The 23,144-nt window shown below is 38.3% G+C and overlaps 1 protein-coding gene across 3 annotated transcripts in view; it reads left to right on the forward strand.

Moving 5' to 3' along the window:
• RORA (RAR related orphan receptor A) overlaps positions 1-23,144 on the forward strand; it is a 545,340-nt gene that overhangs the window by 518,247 nt on the left and 3,949 nt on the right. For 2 of the 3 annotated variants that reach the window (XM_073303636.2, XM_073303637.2), the window contains 8 exons: positions 48-189; positions 1,944-2,339; positions 6,381-6,502; positions 10,611-10,743; positions 11,426-11,533; positions 13,536-13,646; positions 14,526-14,638; positions 15,207-15,367. In XM_073303636.2, the coding sequence (XP_073159737.1) occupies positions 48-189; positions 1,944-2,339; positions 6,381-6,502; positions 10,611-10,743; positions 11,426-11,533; positions 13,536-13,646; positions 14,526-14,638; positions 15,207-15,367 (1,286 nt within the window). The remainder of the gene's footprint in view (positions 1-47; positions 190-1,943; positions 2,340-6,380; positions 6,503-10,610; positions 10,744-11,425; positions 11,534-13,535; positions 13,647-14,525; positions 14,639-15,206; positions 15,368-23,144) is intronic. The other variant, XM_073303639.2, reaches the window with a different exon arrangement.

Raw genomic sequence — 23,144 nt, forward strand, 5'->3', positions numbered from 1 at the left:
GTGTCCTATGAATCCAGTGATTGATAGCATCTTGTATTTTATCATAGGGCTTTTTCAGGAGGAGTCAGCAAAGCAATGCCACGTACTCCTGTCCTCGTCAGAAGAACTGTTTGATTGACCGAACTAGCAGAAACCGCTGCCAACACTGTCGATTGCAGAAATGCCTTGCTGTGGGGATGTCTCGAGATGGTGAGCGCTGCTACTCCAGGGTTGGCATGTGTAAAATAATACTTAGTACAATGCCTGCTCAAATAAATCCTAATGTAGGACTTTAACATTACTGAATGCTATGTTCATATCTGAGAATACCCAGTGGCTTTTATATACTGTATTCTATAATGAAAATCTGTCAGTGCTATCAGAGAGCTAAACAGTTACTTGGGTTTTTTTCTCCCCATTTGCTATAGTTGCCAACTAACATGCTTGTCCCTGGTCACCCCATGAAGATGCCACTTTTAGTCTAACTGTCCTAACATTTGCTCTGTGTGTTTTACACCCAGATTCTTACTGTTGAAAGTAAGACTCTAATCATTAGATCAGTGTAGACCTGAATTATTTACAATTCATGAATGAGTCAAATATTTGGATATGTACAATGTGTGAGAATGGAAGAGTAAAATTGCAGAATGAAAATACTTAAAATATTTTTTCTTGGCAAAGAGAGAAACCTTATAACTTCCTTTTAAACATGATAGTTAATGTCTTCCTAAGACCAAATGTTAAGTGCTCTCCATACTAAACCCACCTTGTATGCATGCATGACAACTTGTATGCAATAAAATGGACAGGCAATATTTCACGTAACACATTTTAAGGACATTACAGAATACAAGACCAGATTCGTAACTGATGTAAATGAGTGCATCTCCATTGATTTAACTGGAGCTGCAGCCACATTGACCAGCTGAGGATCTGGCTCAGTCAATATTGTCAGCAATGTCCCGTGCCCATAATCCAAAATGTTCTGAAAACAGTGCACTGCTTTGTGCACATAATAAATGGGACCCTACTGCCTTTGACTTATTTTTTATGTTGAATTAAATGCCTGACTGTTATTTAAAATCTCTAATGGTTGGTCTCATAAGTGGCTAGGTTTCTTGGAGTGTTTGACCTGATACAGAAACACACATGCTGATAGTTTTCTTCCCAAAAACATGAAGCCTTTATAGCTGAGATAGGTCCCAGAAAATGTATAGCATGTTCTTAGGAAGTGCTGTAATATGCAAAACCACTGATGCCAAGCCAACACAAGTCTTTTACTTCTGATTTTAATGTGCAAGTTCATGAATATATCTTTTCATGCAGCATATTTATCTTGTGGATTTATTTACTATAAATCATTGACTAAATGTTTTTGTTTATCACACTGACAGACTTGGAACACTAATAAATGTCTGTTGTCACAAGATGGCTTTATAGTTTTTTCATGCGCCTCAGTCCTGATTTCTATAAAACTTGCTATTTGAGCCTCTCGTGGACAGAGCCCACCAGTTTATACCTAATCAGATGTTGGCTACACTTATGTGTGTACATGCAATAGGAATTGTGCTATTTGTGTTATACCACCAAATTTCATTTTTAATTGTCGTCCAACAGTGATCAGATTTGACGGCCTGGATGTTGTAACTCTGACATCTGTAGAGGTGAACCTGGAATGAATATTATCTATTATTTATACAGTTGGAGAGCTAATGAACTACCAAAATAACAATAAAAGCAAATGGTTAAATTAAATGTTTTATTAAAACTGCCATTTAAAGAATATAAGATGTAGCAGGAAATGTGGTAGTTAAGTTTGTGAGTTTCCTGTGGGTACCTGGAGATACTTGCACAGATCTAGGTTTTCGGAATGTGTTCGTCACTGGTATCTAAGCACTCGGGATGGTTATGGTGCAGTGGTAATGATGTATGGAAATAAAGTGTGTTTTGTGTATGTATTTCAGCTGTAAAGTTTGGTCGAATGTCAAAAAAACAGAGGGACAGCTTGTACGCAGAGGTGCAGAAACATCGAATGCAGCAGCAACAGCGAGATCACCAACAGCAACCTGGAGAGGCAGAACCACTGACACCAACATACAGTATCACCACCAATGGGCTAACAGAGCTACATGATGACCTCAGTAATTACATTGATGGGCATACCCCTGAAGGTAGCAAAGCAGACTCTGCAGTTAGCAGCTTCTACTTAGACATACAACCTTCTCCAGATCAGTCGGGTCTTGATATTAATGGAATCAAACCAGAACCAATATGTGACTACACACCAGCATCGGGCTTCTTCCCTTATTGTTCTTTTACAAATGGGGAGACCTCGCCAACTGTGTCCATGGCAGAATTAGGTAATAAGAGAGAAAAGTTTCCATTGTAATTGCTTTAATACCCTTTGGATTCAGAGTAACACATTTAGCCTTCTGTGAATGCTGCTCTGAAATTACACACAGCCTTGCTGTTTTCGTACAGCTGCAAGAACTGCTCCATGAAGCGCTCGGCACCCTGAACTTCAGCTGGCAGTTGATGGCACTCAGCACCATACAGAATCAGACCAGCAAATCCCACTGGCTCCTTGCTGGTGGAATTTGGGTGGTTTAGAATCCTATTGGAGGTGGGGTGAACCACGAATGCTGGCAGTTAGTTAAAATCATTTTTAGAACTGGGCAAATAATATTCCTTGAGTGATTTATTTGATGAAGAATAGCATTGTTTTTGTTTTAATTATCAGCCTAATATTTTTCCTACCTCTACTCCATTTTCCAGCATAAAATGAATAGGCCTGATTCGCTACTATTTTGGTGTCATTTGCAACTGTGACATATGGGTCTAGAATGCTGTTCTAATCTGATGGTATTTATACTCAGTTTACTCAGGTGACTCCAGAAAGTGTGAAGTAGAGGAGAATCTGGTCCCAAATTCATTAGGGAATGAATTCTAGGAAGTTCTGTTAATTTCCCTAGGGCCCTTATAACGACAGCTTTACTTAGAATGTTCTGCCCTACATTTTGCTCCCTGAATGTCTTCTTGAATACTGAACTCCACAAAAATACTTTAGTGACTTGTGTTAAGAAGGGCTCTGTAAGGTGGCTTGCCAGCATTACACAAGTGGTTTTTAAATTCCAGTTTGCTTAATTGAGCAACCAGTGGTTTTAAAATGCCTGCTTTGTTTATTTCTGTAACGTTCATGCTAAATACTCATTTACAACATCACTAAAAGTAAAACAATCTATTTGAAAAATATCATATTCTTTGACAAATCAGCATAACACAAGTTTGATTTCCCACTCCCTATTTTTTTTGTTTGAAGTCCTCCTCCTCTACTTGTGGAATCCAGTTCTCTGCAGTGTAGTTTGTTGTGACATTACAACCAGAGGATTACGTCCCTGTTTCAATTGAAATAATTTGAGCCTTAGATAAGTAAAAATGAGAAGAAGAAATCGGAAAATAAAGGCTATGCCAGCAGCTTTGTCTCAGTCAAATGGTTTTGTGTTTGTGTTTTCATGGGTGATTATTAAAGGATAACCCGACAAAGGCAAGGGAATTGAAGGCTAGCTCATCCTAAGTGAGATGCTGAGTTTGGAGCCTGGCTTAAAGTTGTGGTTTATTACGTTACTTATCTTTTGAACTGGTTTGTAATATGGTTTGGCTGGCCAACATGGACAGGGCCAAACACTGTAATGACCATATTTAAGTATTTTCCAATGTAGGGTCCCTGTTCAGGAAAGTATGTAAGCATGTGATTAAATACTTTCCTGAATTGAGGCCTAGATTTGTACTTTGCCCCTCTATCAAATCTAGCCCAGTGTATCTTGCAAATACATCCTCCTCCCCGTGCTGTCAGATGTTGTGACTAGGTTCTAATGTTGGTTTTTGAGTGTATATATGTATGAAATCGCTGCTGGATCATATGAAAGCTGTGGTGGCAACAACTACTTTATATCCTATGTTGTGTAATTTAGATGGTGCATATGATCAGCTTTTATTGAAGGTTGTAATGTAAACCTTTATTGAATTTTCTTGATCTTGAGAAAAGGCTTCAATTAGACCATTTAGCATGATGTGAAACAACCTGTTTTGTAGTGTGAGTTTATTATTTAAGAATTTTTCAAACAAAAAAACACAGCTTTCACAGAAAAGCTGACTCAAGGGGCCTTAAAAGGGGAGTTATGGATGACCATTCAGATACATTTTAGGGCCAGAGCTTCATGGTGGTTTACCCAGTGGAAGCACTGATTGCAGAACTGTGCAAGTAGGGGGACCAGGATTTTGCTCTTCAATAGATCTGTTTCCATGTGCTTAAATAGGGATGAGTAGGGAGATAGGTTGCAAGTCTAAGGGCAAGTTTTTTAGGCGTCTGCCTTTGAAAAACCTCTTCCCAAAATATGTACAAATCAGTTATTGATAAGCCATTCAGATGTGTTTTAACAAAGCATATTGGCAAAAGAAAGATGGCCTCTAGAATGAATATATTATATGTAGATTTCAGAGTAGCAGCCGTGTTAGTCTGTATTCGCAAAAAGAAAAGGAATACTTGTGGCACCTTAGAGACTAACCAATTTATTTGAGCATGAGCTTTTGTGAGCTACAGCTCACTTCATCGGATGCAGTTGATGAAGTGAGCTGTAGCTCACGAAAGCTTGCGTTCAGATAAATTGGTTAGCCTCTAAGGCGCCACTAGTACTTTTCATATTGTATGTAAACTTCCATCACGTCGAAATGGCTACACTACTACTTTAAAACTAAGGAAAATTTGAGACATTTGTATAATTTTCTATCTTGGTTCCCTAAAGACTATATTCTCTACCAAGATTTCTTTTTAAAAAATCATGTCTAGAGAAAAGAAACTTGCCTTTCCCAAGGAGGCAGCCTCTATGTCAGTGTCCCAGCTGATATCTCGCAGGATGGGTCCTCTATACCTTACATTCCTTTTTAAAGAAAACATTTATCTTATTTCAAATGTTCATGGATTTAGTTCTGGAGAAAGATGCCAGTTTGGCAGCCCTGGCAAGAAGTGCTGTTTATTCATGAAGCAGCTTACAGCACCAGCAGGGCTGTCATCACCCCACCTCCACTAATGTGCCTCCATCCTAAACTGATGCGCCCATTGACTCCTGGGCCACTCTTCTGTGGCTCCTAGTAAGGAGTTTAATTTTTTGCTCAGTTTCCCAGGTAGGTTTCCATCTCAGTAAAAACACCAAGACCACCAGCTAGTACAGTACATTACATTGAGAGCAAAGTGAAACTGTGAGTTTGCAGATCACAAGGCTTTCTCAAGTTTCCAGGGAGCTTCACCTTTACATAGCTTCAGATGGGTTTTCCTCCCTAAAAACCTATTTGGCAATCATTGTTCCTGGAAAGAGGAGCTGTTTCTCTCAAATCTCAATATGCCTACTTCAGCCCAGGTTCACCCAGACGTCTTAACTAAGCTTTAAGTTGGTAATGAACTAATAACAGAGCAAATCTACCTGTTTTTGTTCATTATTGAAAATTTCCTATAGCTGCACTTGTGAACCAGTGACATACATAAATGGGTGTACATTGCCCTCTACTGGATGCTCTCCGACCACTGTGGGAACACTCTCAGAGCTATTAGGATATGTATACAGTGCAGGAATATTTTAATTTAATTTAAATCAGGGGTGATTTAATCTAGCTAGTTTGGATACCAATAGCAGGTAAGCTGCAGCAGCCCAGGACGCTAGGTACTTACTCAGGTGGCTAGCCCGCACTAAAGTCCATGCTACTATGGATCAACTGTTATTGGTGTCTGGACTAGCTAGATTAAAGCTAGCTTGGGTATGTCTACATGTGCTGGAATCTTCACCAGTTCAACACCTCCAGTTGCAGTATAAATAGCCCCTTACAGTATGTCTACGCTGCAGTGGGGAGCATGCCTCCCAGCCCAGGTAGACAGACTCGCACTAGCTCTGCTTCAGCTAGCACACTAAAAATAGAAATGTGGATGTTGTAGCAAGGGCTGGAGCTCGGGGAGGTCATCTGTGTCCAAGTCTGCCCAACCCCCTGGGTCCAAGCTCGGGTGGCTAGCCTGAGCTGCTCCACTCTGCTAATTTTAATGTGCTAGCTTGAGCAAAGGTAGCATGAACCTGTCTATCTGGGCTGGAGACCTGCTCCTAGCTCCAGTATAGACATACCCTCAGGGACCAGGATTTTTTTTTCTTTTACTTGTATCTTTTTGCAAATGTCATAGAATATTTTTCAAAAGGACAATCCAAGGAGCTATTGGAGTTATCAGAAAATAGATTAAGGTTCTTTTCATAATAACTAAAGTTTCTACCATAATTTCTGCAGTTCATTCTTCTGCTGGACAGGAATCACACAGGGATAGGTTTGCTCTTTTAATGCATGCCACTTCTTGCTCTCTCTTTTAGAACATCTTGCACAGAATATTTCAAAGTCACACATGGAAACTTGCCAGTACTTGAGAGAAGAGCTACAGCAGATAACATGGCAGACTTTTCTGCAGGAAGAAATTGAGAACTACCAGAACAAGGTATTATAAAATGACCAAAAAAAAAAAAATACACAAAACCAAACAAACCGTATTTAGGCCTTCTGGTGTTTTTTAAAGTTGTTAATCTTATAACAGTCTGTTAACTGTTAAATTCAGCTTTTTCAATTTTCTATTTCCATTAGGAAATTTTGGTTTGTTTGTATGCAGGAGAGAAGTATGTACCCTGTACCTTTAATTTGTGACCAGTAATAAGCTGGAATGAAAAGTCACAAGTGGGTAGTGATTTCTCTGGATCTTGCATGTGGGGTTTTTACAGGTGTGGCACATACTCCTGGTTACCTATGCTTAAAGAACAAGGGTTAGAAAGACGGAGCCAGTGAGTGCCACTCCTAAATGGTAGAATGAGTCTCTGGATTAGTGAAATCAGTGTTGTCTTCCCTACGTTGACATCAAGCTGTATCAATAAATGGCCTAGTATCTTAATGCTGTATTTCAGATCCCAAGTGCTCAAACATTATGAGTCAGGTCTCAAAAAATCATGAATTTAATTTAAAAACCATAAGATTTGGGTCATGGTATTTTTCTTCTGGTTTTTGAATGTTTCATTTTCATGTTTTCACGCTTTTCTCCACAACCTGGAGGGGTGGAAACTTTTTTTTTTTTTTAGGCTGAGATTCTCTTAGAATGGCCTGACTCCAGGAGCTAGTGCTTTAAGAAATGTATCAAGTATCATGAGACTACTGTTAAAATCTTGAAAGTTGGCAATACTGTTTAATAAAGCTGAAGTTTGGATAAAAGGTTAGCTGGGTCAGGCTCAATCAAGAGCCTACATGCAAACTGATGTGCAATTTGGTATTACCCTTGGGTCCATTTCAACATTGCTGCTTTCCCAGATTCTTTTAGTGTATATGTTTTGGAGTATTTGTGCATTTTATTTGTGTGTTAACCAGTTTTGTAATGTATTTTTTTGTTTATGCATTTGGTCCCTGCCTTGTGTAAGGGGAGATGTACAGTTGTGCTGCCCAGGGAGAAACGTTGGGAAGAAACTGGCTATCAGCCAACTGGAATGAGGGCAGTGTAGTCTAGTTGTTGGAGAAGGCAGCAGGCCTAGTGGTCGGGGTCAGAACTGTAGTCAGTAGCCAGGAAACAAAGCCAAGGGTCTAACTGGAAGGCAGGAACTGGGCACCAGAGTCGTGGGTCAAGCTGGAGCCTGTAGTTAGAAGCCAGAGCCAAGAGTCAAATCAGAGGGCAAGAACTGGAGAGGAACTGGAGTCTCAGGCAAGACTAGGTGCAAGACAGGAGCAGCAGAAACCCTGTAACACAGGGGCAGGCACACTGGTGGGCATGAGCATTGCAAAGCCAGCGAGCTGCTGCTGGCTTAGAAGCCAGCCTCAACAGCAAATCCGGTTGCGTGGCTAATCAAGCAGCCTGCTGCAGGCCAGCTGTACTGATGAGGGGGCTTGAGACTAGCTCTGCTGCAGGCCCTCATTCTTGACACTGGGTTTCCGAGTCATACTTCTGTTCCTGCTCCTCACGCTTGGGGACAATCATTCTACTTCTAGCCCTAAGCAGAAGTATAATACTCATAGACTGTGCAGCCCGAAGGCACCATCATGATCACCTAGTCTGACCTCCTGCAAGCTCCAGAAGTCTCCTCGCGTAAGGTCGGTTCTCCATTCTTCTGATCATCCTAGTAGTCCTTCTCTGCATCTGTTGCAGTTTGAATTCATCTTCTTAAACATGGGAGACCAGAATTGGACTTAGTATTCTAGATGAGGTCTCACCAGTGCCTTGTATAATGGTAATAACACTTCCCTATGTCTACTGGAAATACCTTGCCTGATGCATCCTAGGTTCACATTAGCCTTTTTCATAGTCACGTCTGATAATCATCCTGTGATTGACTGATACAGCCAAGTCTTTCTCCTCCTCTGTCACTTCCAGCTGATACATCCTCAGCTTACAGCAAAAATTGTTGTTGTTAGTCCATAAGTAAATGACCTTGCACTTCGCGCTATTAAATTTCATCCCATTTCTGTTACTCCTGTTTTCTAGGTCATCCAAATCTTCTTGTATGATATTCTGCTCCTCCTCCATATTGGCAACACCTCCAAACTTTGTGTCATCTGCAAATGTTACTAGCTCATTTCTATTTTTTTTGCCAAGATCATTTAATGGAAATGTTAAATAATATCAGTCAAAAGATCAATCCCTGAGGATTTCCATTAGTAACCCCTTTCTAGCTTGACAGTTCATCTTTCAGCATGACCCATTGTAGTCTCTCCTTTAATCAGTTCCTTACCCACCTTTTGATTCTTGTATTAATCTCCATCTTCTCCAGTTTAACTAATAATTTTCCATGTGGAACTGTATCAAATGCTTTACTGAAATCCAGGTAGACCTACTGCATTTCCTTTGTCTTGAAAATCAGTTATCTTCTCAAAGAAAGAGATCGGATTGGTCTGGCACAATCTACCTTTTGTAATCCCAGGTTGTATTTTATCCCAATTATTGTTTACCTGTATGTCCTTAACTACTCTCTCTTTCAAAATTTGTTCCAAGACCTTGCATATAATTGAGCTCAAACTAATGGGCCTGTGGTTTCCCAGATCACTTTTTTCCCCCCCTTTCTCAAATATAGGTACTGTACTTGCAATTCTCCAGTCATAGTCTACAGATTGATTAAAATTCCTTGCTATTCAGCTTACAATTTCCTGTGCCAGTTCCTTTAATATTCTTGGATGGAGATTATCTGGGCTACCCAATATGGTCCCATTATGCTGTTTGAGTTTGCCTGCCATCTCATATGTGGTAGTTTCTACTTCCAACTCCTTGTTCCCATTAGCCACCCTGCCACTGCCTCCAAGCTCCTCATTACCCATATTAAAACTAAGGCAAAGCACTCATTTAGGTGTCGGGCCAAATCTAAATTCTTTAATCTCTACCCCATCCTCAGTGTTTAGCGGTCCCACTTTTTCTCGCTTGTTTTCTTTTTATTTATCTGGCTTAAAGAACCTTTTACTCTTGGTAAAGGACTCAACCCTTCTGCCAGCTCAGCTGCTCTGGCCAGAGCTTTGGGAAGTGCAGCAGAGGCTCTGCCCACCATTTGATGGGTGAGGGAAGGGAAGGATTGCCCAGTTCTCTGCACTTCCAGCCACAGTGCAAGGAGGCTGCACCAGGGAATAGAATGCAAGTGTCTTATTCCTGTTTTCATTCTTGCATGACAATATAGGGCCATGCTGTAATCTGGCCCCTAAATTGCACTGGCTGCTTAATATGTAATGTGCAAGGTTAATTATTATTTAAGATAGTGCATTTCTGTTTGGAGAATAAAATCCTAGAACTGGGTGTAAGGATTCCTGGTTTCTGTTTACAGTTTTGCCTTTGAGTCACTCTGCAACTGTGGACAAGTCACTTAATTTCACAGTGCCTTGGTGTACCTGTACAATGGGTAGCACAATGCTGTCCTCCTCAAAGGTTTTGTGATGCTTAATTAGTGTTTGTATTTCCATAGCACCTTCCATCTGAACGTCACAAAGCACTTACCAGTGAAACAGTTCTTGGGAAGTAGTATTAAACCCACTATTGTTCAGATAAATATTTCTTGTGTTCTCTGCAGAACGTTTATCGTATTAAAAAGTCCCAGTTTTTATACTACATAAGTAGTTTCATTCTAAATTGAGGCATTTGTGGTGCAAATGACTGGATACCAATACCATAAATAATATGGGATATATATATTTTAAGATCTCCTTGTTTGATTTAAATTCAGTAGGAAACAGAGTACTTGGTAAGAAGCATGGAATTGCTTTTGAGAGCTTAGTTATGTCTGTTGGGTCCAGTTCTGCCTTCTGTTGCACGCATACAATTCTAGTGTAAATCACTGGAAGCAGTACCCAGGCGTCTGAGGGGAGAATCTGTCTCTTGAGACAAGAAGTCCCAGCCTAGATCTCACTGCCAACAGTAAATGAGTGCTGCACGTATACATATGCCTCTATGAGGCTTGTTTACCCTCTCTGCCTCCTAAATTGTACTCATGAATGTTGGCGAGGGTTGGGAGCTCTGCTTTGCTTTTTAACTTCATTTTCCTTTATGAAAAGTGGCTTACACAAGCTTGAATAGTGATTTATCCCTTTCTCTTCAACAGCAGAGGGAGGTAATGTGGCAGTTATGTGCAGTCAAAATAACAGAAGCTATACAGTATGTCGTGGAGTTTGCCAAACGCATTGATGGCTTTATGGAACTGTGTCAAAATGATCAAATCGTGCTTTTAAAAGCAGGTATGTTGGTGAATTGAGGCCTGCTTCTAACGAGCTTTTAACCTAGGGAAATGTTATGTAAGTAAAATGATTGAAGCCAGTTTTGACTTCAGATATTTCCTTGTTAGGTTGTACTGAAAAACACAAGTTTTATAGCTCTTTCCTTGGATACATGTGTTCATCTTAGATGTTCTGGATGGAAGTGTGTGTGTGTGTGTGTATGTATCTGTGTGGAGCTTCCATTAGAAACAGTGGAAGTATTGAGTGGGTACAAATGGCTGGGTCTAGAACATAATATAGATTTCTGATTTTGTTTTGATAACAGTGAATAGCTCTTTTCAAGGCAGAAGTTCAGACTTTGTTATAAGGAAGATATTATACAAATGATGTGGTTTACAAATAAATGGAGAAGTTCTTATATGTTCACCAGTGTAAATCCAATTTAATTGCCTTGACTTCAATGGAGGGACACTGGATTTATTCTAATGTAACTAACTTTTTAGAGATTTCTTTTAATGCTCATGGTAAATCAAACCGTTCTCAGTTATAACAGCAGAAACCAGTAGAGTACTGGACCTATATTGAATGCAGTCTAGATTACATTTTAAAATCCCTTTTTAAAAAGTTCTTCCATTTTGTAACTGAAATCTCTGTTAAAATAATTAACTCTGTGTAATCAACTCTGTGTATTGTTTGCATTTAGGATCTTTAGAGGTTGTGTTTATCAGAATGTGCCGTGCCTTTGACTCCCAAAACAATACAGTATACTTTGACGGCAAGTACGCTAGCCCAGATGTTTTCAAGTCATTAGGTAAGAAAATCTCAAGTACTCTGTATAAAAACAAGTAGAAAAGAGGTTAGAAACTGAAAGAGGACCATGTACAAAAAATAGACTGGGACTTAAACACTGTGTTAGGCTTACAAAGGGAAAAGTTTAAAGGTAACTCAAAATCTAGTCTTGGATTGCTTATTATGTAAGGTACTATGTATGGGTCCACTTTTTAAAGTTGGTTGACTAAATTTGGGGACCAGTTGAGTTCAATGGAAATTGAAATCATGTAACAGAATGCAGAATTGGGCCCTTAGTGTTCAGATCAGGCACCCAGATATCTGTTTTAAACAGGTCAGTGCTAATCTGAATATGCGTTCAGTTTAGGCACCCAGATTTGATAACTGGAGTAATATTTGATACATTCTAACTATACAGAAAAGCAATTTCTTGGGTGAATTTGGACACCACAATGTTATCCTTTCAAAGCTCCTGGTCTTCTTTTTAATCTTTCAAGAACGTATATACACAAAGATGAAAATAACATTGCTGTGAGATTATTGGAAGTAGATCACTTGAATAAAAATTGAATTTTTTTTCAATTTCCCAGTAATTTGCCATTTTGACCTTTTGTGTATATTTTTGCCAGTTTTATCTGGGAGATACTATTAAGTTTGTGTATGGGGTGTAAGCTGGATAAGATAACATTGAGTGCTGAAGGATAATATGGCAGTGAAGAACTGGCTGTATCATTTTACAGATATTCTGCATGTATTTAAAATACCCAAAGGTACAAAGTATGGACATGAACAGTTCAGGTAGTAATATTGTATGCGGGCTGCTAGCTGGACTCCACCAAAATATACTTTCAACCTTAACTTTTTAATTTTTTTCTCCATGAGCACCAAAAAGTCTAAATCAGGTTGGTGTATAAGATCTGCGGGGGAAAGCCCAGTTCCAACAAATCCTCCAAGGCCCTCTAAAGCGGGGCTCCCCTCCTGCAGATTGTAGGAAGCATGTGTGATAGTGGTGGTAATCTGAGTTATACCTGCATGGCAGATGGGGGTGGAAGGGAAAGGAAGAAGAGATGGGGAGGCTCCTATCCACATCAAAACCTTGCAGCACTCTGCTTTTCCCTGTCCTCCTCTTTCCATATTTCCCTGTGCATACATCCTATATATGCCTCCCTCAGTTCCCTGCATCTTCTTCCATGGCTATCTCCTCTATCCTATTTCATTTGCCGTCTATGTTTTTGGGTTCCCCTGCACTCCACTTCATCACTATTGTCCTGCCTCATTAGTGTCCTGTCTCCTCTGATGTTCCTGCTCCTCTTGGATCTTCTAGAGCTAGTCCCATTTCGAGGTTGGGAGCCACCCCTATCCCAATTCATGTCTGCTAGGTCCCCAACCCATTATATTCATGATTTTTCCCATACTCCTGCCCCACCCCACCCCCGGTCTCCTTTCTCTTCCTTCCTCCTTTTCCTGCCTCACCCTCTGGCACCACCCAGCAGCTGGAGTCAGATGGAGGTCATTTTATTTTTATGAACATATATAGTACAGTTGCTCTTGATACACTTTAAAACAGCTCCTTATGCATTTCCCTGCAATCCCTCCCAAAAATACCAAAGGCACTTCCTTCATCAATAAAACAAAACCAATATTAAAATTTTAGGCCAAGTCATCTAGAGATCAAGTCAGCCAAAAATTGTTTAGATATTTGGAAAGTGTAGTGGTAGTTCACGTCTATTAAATGACTTTAAGTTATAAAATGATCTGCTTTTTACCAAATTTACCAGAAAAAGATACAAAACTTCAGGAAGATTGGGGGAAGTTGGAGGTGTATAAAAATGGCCCATAATGGGCTACTAGCTTCAACTTTATGATACAACTACCATCAATCCATACTTCTTTACAGAGAGGAGCCCTGGTCTTGTAGGTATTTCACATCCATTAGCCTCCTCCCTCAGAATAAAATAACTGTGCCATCACTTTGAAGCAGTCTCCTCAGAAATCCTGAATGATACATACCTTCCTTTTGGCAGGTTGTGAAGACTTCATTAGTTTTGTGTTTGAATTTGGAAAGAGCTTATGTTCTATGCACCTGACAGAAGATGAGATTGCTTTGTTTTCTGCATTTGTTTTAATGTCTGCAGGTAAGATGTAAAATATCACTCTACATTTGTCTGATGGAACCTAGTGATGGTTTTATTATGGAGTATGCCTTAATGATAATCTGGTAGGCAACCCGTAAGCATGTAATGTAATCACCTTCTTGTATGCCCCTTCCCTAATCATTTCCTACTCTGGATTTTACTTTAACAGATATATTTAAAGGTGGGTGCAAGGGTAATTTTGCTCAAATGAGTCATCCTAATATATGCCCAAATTTTGTTGCCCTTAGTCCCTGTTGAGTTGTACATGTCTCTGTGAATAGTTCCATTGAAACTAATGGATCTCCTCGAGGAGCAAAAGATACTACCATGTGAATAAGGGTGGCAGGTGTCCCCTGATTTGCAGAATGGTAGCTACATTGTCCTGCCATTTGGCAGCTCAAGTGTATTTAGTGTTGTGTTTTCTTAGTGCAAGAACCACAGAATTGTTTGGTTCTGCCACCTTGGCGATGTCAGATGTAATGCTCCTGGGTTGCCAAGAAGTGCACAGGAATGATTTCTTTTAAATATGCTTTTCTTAAAACTATTTGTTTCAATTGTTTTCTGCATGTCAAAAAGAAAACCTTGCAACAAAAATCCTTTGGTTAGTCATTCATCACATAATCTCGTCATCTCCAGGATGAAAATATTGCTAGCTTAATTTTGTATATTCTGTAATACAGTCTTATGAGCATGTGACACATTAACAAATATGGTTCAAGCTTGCCGAGATCCTCTAATACCTCCTGTATAAAACTCCACTGGAATGGAAGGGAGGTTGGCAACAGGAAAGATGAATGTAGCATAGGCTCGAAGAACATTTCTATGCATATTGTGATGCCAGTGTGCAACATCAGAAGTATTCACTTGCTTTACATTTAGATCGTTCATGGCTTCAGGAGAAGATAAAAATCGAAAAACTCCAACAGAAGATTCAGCTAGCACTTCAGCACGTCCTGCAGAAGAATCACCGAGAAGATGGAATTCTAACAAAGGTGAGCACCAAAAACTATGCCTCATCCTCTGAACATGAAAGCATTCTACACTAGTAACAGCAGCATAATTACTGTCTAACAGCTCTCATCTGGCCTTTGTATCCCTCTCCTTTTCTAGACTTGCTTGTTCAAAATCCAGCCTGCCTAGTTTCAACCACTTCCTAAGAGAACCCAGAGGGGGGAAGAAAGGGTTGAGGTAGAGGGGAGAGAGAACTAGAGTGGTTAGAGAAATCTAATTTTAACTTTGAGCTTCATGAAAAGCCGTCAAGTGTCTCCTCTCTTTATACCTTCCCTCTCTGTTCCCACAACTACCCCAGTGAATGTTTTTGCCACACAGGTTATTATTTCAGCCCTACTACAGAAGTGGAATTAGGCCCCAAAAAAATCCGTGCTGTTTAATGATTTCCTCTCTTTGAATCAAACAAGCAAGTGCATCTTTTAGCTGCTAAAATTCATCTTTAAGGAAAACAATCAAGGTAAACTAGAAGTGGTTGATCCTAAAAGCAAAATCAGAGAAGAGAGCCTGTTTTGTGTATGACTGTATTTTTCTTGTGTGTTTTTCTTCTAGTTAATATGCAAAGTGTCTACTTTAAGAGCACTGTGTGGACGACATACAGAAAAACTTATGGCATTTAAAGCAATATACCCAGACATTGTGCGACTTCATTTTCCTCCATTGTACAAGGAGTTGTTCACTTCAGAATTTGAGCCAGCAATGCAAATTGATGGGTAAATATATCACCTAAGCACTTCTAGAATGTCTGAAGTACAAACGTTAAAAAGAAAAGAAAAAAAAGAAAGAAAACCAAGACACTTTATATGGCCCTGCACAGACCTAGGGAGCCAACACACTGCACATCTTTTGGCGGTCGGGGTCAGGCAAAGGATGGGAAACAATGAAACAAAGTTGAACTTGTTTTTCTCATGCATATGATTTCCATTATGCCTACAAATATGGACCCTTTTTCTGTCTTGACTTCTCGATCTTTGACCTCTGTTTACACAGAATGAGGGTACTAAACTCAGAAGGTTTCTTTTTCCTTGTAGTTCACTGCCCACAGACTTTCAACAGAACAATCAATTTGTTGATCCCAGCAGAGTCCAGCGACTGGTGTGTACTGCAGAGGTTTCAGCATCAGTTTGCACAACTTGCTCATTGTTTCATGAAGGACAATATTTTTCATCTACCATTGATTGCCAGTAGGCAGAATGGCACGAAAAGGGTCCATAGCAATAGCAACAATAGCATTATAATATATTACAGGGTAAATGGGCATGAAGACTATATATAGAAAAAGAGATAATGTTTATATATTGTTTTAATTAATATAAAAAGTAGTTACTGGTATAGCTTTTCTTGTTGAATTGATAAGGCACTTTCATTTTGCACCTTTTTCTTTAAATTAAATGCTAGTGTGTTCATTGTCGTGTTGCATGTGCACCAGAAATTCAAGTTTAACTGAAAAAGGTTTGGAAGGTACTGATACATTGGAAGGTATTTATGCTGCTGTTTTCAACATTACTTTTCAAGACAGGCTGGTCACATCCTGAAATGAAGACATTGATTTTTAGAGTCTGAAAATGATGAACATTTTCTAAAATCAAATTAGCTTCTCAGCTGCTTTTTAAAGGGTGCTTTTATTTTTATACACAACCCAAAAGTTTCAAATCTGTGTGTTTAAAATTGCACATCTAAATCCATATTTAGCCTCTGAAATAAAAGCCCTGATTTTTCAGAAGTGCCAAGCACCCACAGCCAAGAATTTGCTGAGCATCTGCAGGTCAATCACAGCTGCAAGTGTGAAGCACCCTTGAAAATCGGGCCTTTAATTGTGGTGTATAAATATGGGTATGGATGCCCAACTCTATGAACCCATGTTTGAAAATGTTGACCAGAGTGTAATATATACACATACTCATATACTAATATATATATATATATATATATATATATATATATATATATATATATATATATATATTATATGTGTGTGTGTGTGTATGTTATATATACTGTTATATACTTTTAAACTCCACATGGTAAACAATGCACTTAAAGCAAAAGCCTAGTCCCATTGAAGTCACTGAGAATTTTGTTATTGACTTCAGCAGGCTGTTTTTCAAAATCCAGCAATTTTCTCCAGCACAGCACAACAGAGAAGTCCTTTGCTTTTAGAGCACATATGTATGGCTCTAGAAACAGCTAGGTTTATTTGGAAAGAAGCACTCTCTAAGGCTTATCAAATAAGTGCAAACTGATAAAATAAAGGCACAATCCTTTTGGTAGAAAGCAGGCATTTTATATTCTACATGAAACCCGAAAATCATGAGAGTGGACTATAGAATGAGCAGTAAGATGATAAACATACGTTGTGTAATTCCAAAAATGATTGTGATCCATGCATTATACTAATAAGGGGCCAAATTTTGCCGTCTTTATTTATGCAAATTACCATTCCCTTTACAAGGAGTTTTGCCTGAATATGGATGGCAGAATTTTGTCCCAAAGGAGGAGAAAAGTCAGAATTAAAAATATTAAATTAATTCTGAATGAGAGAGCCATATTAAACAACGTTAAGGGTAAGTTATCTAGCTTGAACGAGAAGGGAGCCCTCCCTATATTTATTTGGAAAAGTAGTTTTAGGATTGCAGCCTGATCTTCCAGCTCAATTGAACCAGAATGTTAATCCAGGAATTCTTCTTTGGCAAACTCTCTGCCCTCAGTCAGCCACTGGAAAGCCAATTTCTGCCTCAGTGTCATTCCGATGGTACTTCTGAGATTGGATGAAGCCTGACAGGAATGTAGACAACTTCTGTTTTATATGGGAAGCCAGAGATAAAACATCATAATATAACCACTGACTATCACTTTGAGTCATTTTGGATTAAATTTATCCACTTATTATAAAGTGAGATGTACAATCTGTTCAAAATTCAGTTTTCTTTATTTATTAATGCAATCCCTAAATGTTTAGTCCCCGGTTGTCTACACCCATGTTAGAAGTGTTATGCAGCTGTGGCTTGCCTGAAATGGCATTTAATAGTCACTGCAAAGCTGGAACCGCCTCCTTTGAATTGGAAGCAACTGGGGTGTTGAATTGGGGCTATATGGAAACAAAGTGAAACTTTGCATTTTCCCATATAGACAGTTTCTTAAAGTTATTAACAAATTGGAGTAGCACCTAAGGGCTATCACCATATTCTGCTAGGCACTGTACAAAGATATAATAAAGGGCAGCTCATGCCCCAAAGACCTTGTGAAGTGGCAGCATGCTCCAAAATATGAATAACTTTATTTTCTAAGATTGGTGTGAGTATAAGATCACACTGTAATTGTTTTTACACTACCCATCCAGCCCCTGCTCCTTTTCCTATGATCACTTTTTTTCTTTTTAGTGTAGGAAGGAGATAGGGAGAGAGATTTAAATAAAAGATTTTGGTATGTGACTAATCTGTGTGGTAAAGTATATATATAAAATACCTAAACAACTTCCCAGGTAAACCTACTTAATCCTTTTTTTCTTTAAAACTGAAATGGCAGGAATGGTATATTTACCTGGACAAATTGGAGCCTCTGCACTTTAACAATTAATAGCAGTCATTCCAACACATTGTGTTAAAGGGACACTGCCAACTTGAATGTTAATAAAATTAAGTTTTTTGTCTTTCAAATTCATTTGTATAGAGTACATTTTTAAATAGTATTGCCTGTTGTTGTTTTATTAAAATTCTTAAGGTTTTATGCTTCTCTGTTCGTTAAGGTTAATAAGGGCCTTTTCAGCAAAGTAGAAACTAACTGGGTATGGAAAACAGTGAAATTGTGCATATGACAGTTTTTTGTATATAGACAAAGTAAACTAATAAGACAGAGGAATATTTTTTCACTAACATTTCATTTGTAGTCACTGTAGTTGTTGCCAGTAACTATTAAGAAAAAAACCCTCCAGACAAATGATTTTCAAGTTGACTGTGTCTCTTTAAATCTATGGGGCCTAATGCTCCTCTCACACTGTGTTAACTGAGGAGTAATTGGAGAAGATGGAGCTACACAGATGTAAAACTGTTTTAAGGGGAGAATTAGGATAATGGGTTATTATGGGCAAAATAAAGTGTTCCCTTTTTTATAATTTGAGCATCTCTCACGTAGGCTTGAATTATTGCATTTAACCAGCGACCCACATTGGGGTCTGTATGGAGCTGCTACACTCTAATGGATTGTGCCTCCGATGGCACATTCTACTTCCCTAGTGTCCCTATCCTGCTCTGCTAGCTGACAGAGATGGGACAGTGCTTCACCTTCTCTACACCTGCTTCACAGTGATGTGCCCATGGAGACTTAGGGAGAAGTCCCTGTACTTTCATGAATGCAAAGGCTGAAGTTATGAGTGGGCATTGTCAAAGAGCATGGAGGAGTATAGCATTCACCATTCATTCCCTCCTGCATGCCCCCCACAAGAGTCATTCACCATCAAGGATTCGATCCAGAGCCCCTTACAGTCAAAGCAAGGAGCTTTGGATTGAGCCCCTAATCTTTAAAATGACCCAGAAAAATGTATCTGCGAAAAACAGTCAAATGCATCTCTCAGTTCTTTTTAGTTTGCGTTTTCTGGAATCATTGTTTACTTTATTGGAATAACTAGTCTGACGTGGCATTTCCGTTCTGATCTGTGCATTTGTGGATTTAATTTAAAGCAGGCTTTTTACTAACAAAAGATTTCTGAATGTGACCAGCCTCAGGTGCTAGCCCCTTAAAGATCAACTAAACTTAATTCCAGTGTCAGCTAATGTAAGTAAGACTTGACCTTTTCCAAGGAGTGAAAGACAAACCCTGTGTTTGACAGTAAGTAAGGTAACCGTGCTAAATATTTTTGGGCCTTTTTCTGTCATTACCTTCTTTTTTTTTTCTGGTAAATAGTACTTTACCTTGTCTGTGAGTGCAAACAGATGGGATATTTGACATCTAGCTGCTAGATGCAACTGTTTGGGAACACAAAATTGCAGGAGCAATTACGTTTGCTCCAGAAGCCAAGTAGAGCCCTAACTGAAAGCCGTATAACTTGTGGTCTGATTTTCAAAAATGTTGCACCCCTCACAGCTCTCACTGTCTTCAGTGGGAGCTGCTGAGTGCTCAGCACCTTGTAAAATCAGGCCATTAGTGTACACCTGACATAAGTGTGCTTTCCTAATCACTGTTAGTAGTCAAGATGGCTGATTTTTTTTCTGAGGATAACAGGGCGGTAGATGTACTTAAAGACTACTGCTGCCAAAGAGCCTTTTTGTGAGGGGATGTTGAATGATTCTAAATATAGCTAGTCATAATGAATCTACAGTATAGGAACAGGACATTGGCAGATGACTTATGTCTGTTAAGAACCTCTGAAGGGCCTAAGACCAGAAGTTCAGCAGTATATCAAGTTGAAATACACATTCATGCTCTGTGAATGAATGTCAGATGTATGAAACTTTTGTAGTCTTCCCAACTCACTACCACAAAAAAAAGTGACATTACAGAGAATAGCTGAAGATATTGGAATAATTATTCCTCTTAAGTGAGCTGCTCCTTATAATTTGTAAAGAAATTGTCTTGGGTTGTTGACATCTATCCAGTTTTCTGTTCTAAGGCAAAGAAACATTCTCAAGCTTTCTTAAAGAAGAGGTACTACCGTACAGTGTCAGTTGGTCCACTCTGATGTACTTTTGTGACTGATGCTGTTCATCTTTTTAATAACTATTGGATGAGGTGATGTGAGATGCTGTTCTTAAGTTTGGTTTTTCTTTATAAAGTTTATGTATCCTAGTATGGAGACCAAGGTCTGAGTGTGTGTGCACACATGCATGAATGTGTGTGTGTCTGCTTCTAGGCTGTCAGTGGAATAAAAAATGTATTCAAAATACTTAACTCAAAAATAGAAGGTGGAAAAAAGATTTATTCTATACAAAGCCTTGTCTGGACCACTTTAGAGAGACTTCTATTTTTTTAACCCTTCTATAAATATTTGATGGCACTTGAAATATTCCTGCAATAAAATGTGATTTGTGTAAAGATTAAAAAAAAAAAGATTTTGTAATGTGAAACAATGAAAGAAAGTAATGTAATTTTTCTAAAAAACAAAAACAAAAAACAAAAGAACGAACTTTGTATTACTTTGTTGATGGAATTTGTCTATTTGTCTTTGGAAAACTTTTTATTTCATTGAATGTGCCATAGTAGAGGTGTGGGGGGTTTGTTTTATTTCCTCCTCTTTTTTTTTATGTTTTTAATTAAAGGAATATAGCTATTTGTGTTACGACATTCCAAAATGCAAGACAACATAGCAGAATCATGATTACAAGGATTGATTAGTAAGCTTTGATCATTGTTGCTTTTTTGCACATGTTCTTCATTCCTCTATAGTGCAATATGTACATAGAGCACTTGCGGGTGTAACCTTATCCCTCAGGGAAAAATACATATTTGTACAGGATTTTTTTTTTACTTTTTTTTCCTAAGGAATGTCGATTGAATCACTTGTTTGTTGTTGAGGGGCAGCCAGATAATAATCCTAAAGCCACTGTCATAAAAATTGTTTAATCATTTTGTGCCCTTCTTTTATTCAAAAAGAGAAATAAAAGTTATTTTCTGACAGTTCTTTGTGCTGATTGGTGACGAAAAGGGTAAATAAATAAGCACCTTATGATTGACTTAACTGTGAATGACAATCCATCTTGTTATCAACACTAGAAGCCCTATTATTTCAGAGTTGGGTTTAAGAGTCAGAAACTAATGTGCTCAGGGATCAACTAAAACTCTTCAACAGGGTGGCCAGTACTACTGGGACAAATTGCTTTTTGAAAAATATATCATCATCCCTCCAAGGCACAAGTGAACTGTGTAGAACTCTTATGTGTCTAAACTCTCCATGTGTGCCTCATTTGAGTTTCCAGCCCATTGCTCATCAGTCTTATTTAATGAAAAATTAAAGAAAGGAAGAAATAGAACTTTAAAAATCATACAGAATTTTGTAAACATTCTTGGAAAACAAATCATTCTTCAAATTTCATTTCAGGACCCACTGTTCACCATTTTTTAATCATAGGAGTGTTTTGTAACAAAAAATGAATCTTCAATGTTTAAATTATAATTATCAAAGAGAACTCAGTTTTTCATATGCACTATAATATGTGTGGAAATGCTATGATTATTCAATCTTTACATTGAGTCATATAGCACAGAACACCATTAAAACCAGAAGAATACCTGGAGAACAAGTTATTAGACCTTCCCTGCTGTTGCTCTATGTGCTTCACTGTAAACCAAAAATATGTCATTTAAAGAAGCACTGTAGCTACCTACATCTTTGCATTTCCACATCTAAGTCTTACAGCAATTGCAGTAGTAGCAGGAAACAGAAAAGTCTAATCTGTCAATGCCAAAACTCTATGGATTTAGTGTAAGATTTTTCAAATACAGTATGTCTATATTGGGTTCTGGAAGCCCTGCAGAATTGATGGAGTTGCTTTGCTTTCTTTTGTACCTAAAATAAAAACAAGTAAAAAATTACAAATGCAATGGGCAAGATTTTGAGACTCTTTAATCAGGGCAAGAAGAGTGATTTCTCAAAATCTTACCTATGTGATTTAAATGATTCTTTTAAAAAGCATCATTTCTCCATTTTCTTGGGAGTTTTCATTTTTTCTTCGCTTGTATAACACGAATCCCAATTCTACATTTATGTAAAAAAATAAATCTAGTGAAATCTGTCTAAAGTAACCACTCTACAAGCTTATGCAGTTGATTATCTAATGCATGCAGGTTTAGTTTTAAGACAGAAAATTGCCTAAGAAGGTTGGTCTCTTGATCAGATCTCATTCTCTTTTATTTTTGTTAGAAGAGAATCCCTAATGCTGATCCTGAACGAGTAAAGACTAAGGTAGAGGTCTAAAGATATTTACTGAAATGGTTGACATCCTTCTGTTCATATTTGCAAATCATTCACAACTTCTGTTCAATGTGTACAGTTTACAAGATAAATTTTACCTCTGTATTTCAGTGCCCCAGACATTGGTGCATGTATTTTCCTGGACTCTCTGATGATAAAGGGTAAACAATGGATTTTTTGATTCGTTAGCAATTTTGAGCAGTCAGAAGGAAAAAATCATTTGGATTAGACTGACAATGAAAATGTTTGAAATTTTTGGCAAATCAAAAAGTTTTTAAAAATGCTTGAATATTTTGAAATAAAATTAAAACAAATTTCAAAAGTCATTTTCAACCGAGACAATTTTTTTTCAGAAATGTCAAAGTATTTGGATTTTAAAAATATATGTATTCCAAAGCAAACAATGCAACCAAATCAACATGAGTTCACAAAAACAAGTCTGCATATTTCTCAAAAAAAAAAGTTTGGGTCAAAAAAAATTTGCCCAGGTCTACTAATGATTGGCTTAGACCTTCCCTAGTCTTCAGAGTTAGGGACTCTTAAACAGATACAGAAACCGGGTTACTACTAAAACTGTGCACACAGTT

This window comes from Lepidochelys kempii, chromosome 10, assembly GCF_965140285.1.
Source record: "Lepidochelys kempii isolate rLepKem1 chromosome 10, rLepKem1.hap1, whole genome shotgun sequence".
NCBI lineage: Eukaryota > Metazoa > Chordata > Testudines > Cheloniidae > Lepidochelys > Lepidochelys kempii.